Raw genomic sequence first — 2,118 nt, 5'->3', positions numbered from 1 at the left:
GTTTTAAATTAAAGAAACAAAAAGCAAGATAGCTGTAGCGAGACATTACCAAAGGACTTGCAGAGACAGCTGATACACAAAGTTCTCCTAGGGCATGCTGGGCGATAAACTTCTAGTTCAAGTACTGCCAAGCTGTAGATCTGTCCAAAGGAGGTGTCCAAAAGCTCTCCAACTCCTAACATAGGGCTCTAGAGGACATAGAGGGCATAATCCAGGAGACACAACAGTAATTTTTTTAGGACATTGCTACTTAGCGGGGTGAGAAGCATCAGTGTCATTACCAGGGCTAGAGGAGAAACTGTTTTACAGATTCGCCCCTCTGAAGGGAAGCTAAGCCCTGCTTGCGTGAATAAACTTCGCTCTCCCATTAGAGCAGCCTTTTAGAGAAATGAAAACATTGTAAGAATTGTCAACCTACCTGTAGAATCAGACACAAAAGTGTATTCAAGCAGCCCTGGAGAATAATGCATTCAACATTCAGCTTGTGCATTTAAAACGCATCAATTTATGAAAAGCTTGTTTGAAGTCTTCATTGGACATTGTATAGATTATGGGATTGATTAAAGAGTTGAGATATCCTAGCCAGGTGAAAAAGTCAAAGATGGCCATGTGGAACCAGCAAGCGTCCTTGCAAATAGGCAACACCAAGGTGATGATGAAGAAGGGCAACCAACAGACGATGAAGGCTCCTAAAATAATCCCTAAAGTCTTGGTAGCTTTCCGCTCTCTAGCAGCCGTGAGCTTCTTTTTCTCCAAAAGGGCATCCGAGATCTTCACCTTGACCTGATTCATATATACAGGAGATCCCGTTTCACTGGAAGCCTCTGGGGCCTTGGAGTTTATGGAGGTGACCGATGAAGATGATCCGGGGGAGTCGGTAATTAAATGAGCCCTTGTTAATCTTTTGCCTTTTTTCGTTGGCGTCTGTTTCAAAATCCGAGATCTGGCTTCCACATAGATCCTTCCGTAGAGGGCTATCAGCAGCAAGGTGGGGAAGTAGAAGGCTCCCACAGTGGAGTAAACGGTGTATAGTATGTGGTCTTTGTTCACCACACAGTCAGAAACTTCTTCCGCTTTCGCTTGACGCCAAAACAAAGGAGGCATGGAGATGGAGATAGAGAAGACCCAGACCAAAGCGATCATGCCAGCTGCCCTTTTGGGAGTCCTTTTAGTAGAATATTCAACTGCATCGGTGATCGCCCAGTATCTGTCCAGGGCGATGACACACAAATGGAGGATGGAGGCTGTGCAACAAGTAATATCCGAAGATAGCCATATATCGCAGACGATCTGGCCCAAAGTCCATTTCCCGGTCACAGTATACATGGTGCTAATGGGCATGACAAGGATAGACACGAGAAGGTCCGTGACGGCCAGGGAGGCGATGAGATAGTTGGCCGGAGTGTGCAATTTCCTTGTCTGGTAGACGGTTGCGATTACAAACGCATTAGAGAGCATGGTGGCGAGAGTGATCAGAGCCAAGATAATGGTGAGGACTATCTTCCAGGAGAGCGGAGTAGCCTCTTGATAGATCCCTTCCTCTGCACTGCAATTGCGGTCGTGGTACGAGTCATTGGTCTGAAGCACCTTCAGGTTGTCGGGTGCCGGCTGGCAGGGAGTCGCTTGCTCCATCACTTTCTCAGCCAAAGCGTCAGCCAGCAAACTGACGGGCGTTGAGTTAGCAACCCAAGGCGGCAAATGGCGGGGCTGCTCCTCCCGCCAGGAAAACGATCGCCGGAGGAGCGGGCTGCATCTCTTCCAACTCCGCTGTCCCCGGCGCGGACTGGGGAGAGGCTCCGCTCCCCATCCCCAACCGAGCCGGGCAATCCAATGGGGAGTCTTCTCGCTTCTCCTGCGCCCTGGCGAGTCCTTGCCCAGTGGCGCCAGCTAAACCCGGGCACCACGCAAGCCGGTGCATTAGCACACGGGGCTGCAGCCAGCCTGAAATCTCCCCCCGCTTTGGAGGGGTTCAGAGCGGCTCTCCCTGCGGGGCAGCGTGAAGCTTCAGGTACTCGGGCGGAGGTTTCCCTGCCTATTGCCACCCGGACTGCTGCCGCGGGAGATGGGGCGGGCGGGCTCTGCCCCGCCACCGCTGCCCACTTCAGCAAGTTGCTGCGA

At 51.2% G+C, this 2,118-nt stretch overlaps 1 protein-coding gene across 1 annotated transcript; it reads right to left on the bottom strand.

The window, feature by feature from the left end:
* Nucleotides 1–477: 477 nt before the first annotated feature.
* HTR1B (5-hydroxytryptamine receptor 1B) lies at nucleotides 478–1,632 on the bottom strand. The gene has a single exon (XM_024193626.1). The coding sequence runs from the start codon at nucleotides 1,630–1,632 to the stop codon at nucleotides 478–480; it is 1,155 nt and encodes a 384-aa protein (XP_024049394.1).
* Nucleotides 1,633–2,118: the final 486 nt, after the last annotated feature.

The sequence above is a fragment of the Terrapene carolina genome, unplaced genomic scaffold, assembly GCF_002925995.2.
Source record: "Terrapene carolina triunguis isolate 2854851 unplaced genomic scaffold, T_m_triunguis-2.0 Scaffold42, whole genome shotgun sequence".
NCBI lineage: Eukaryota > Metazoa > Chordata > Testudines > Emydidae > Terrapene > Terrapene triunguis.
Note: the sequence above shows the minus strand (reverse complement) of the source record. Positions and strands in the feature narration are given on the sequence as shown.

What these genes read in the sequence shown, in the direction of transcription:
- HTR1B (XM_024193626.1), bottom strand. Translation starts at nt 1,632, where the DNA reads ATGGAGCAAGCGACTCCCTGCCAGCCGGCACCCGACAACCTGAAGGTG.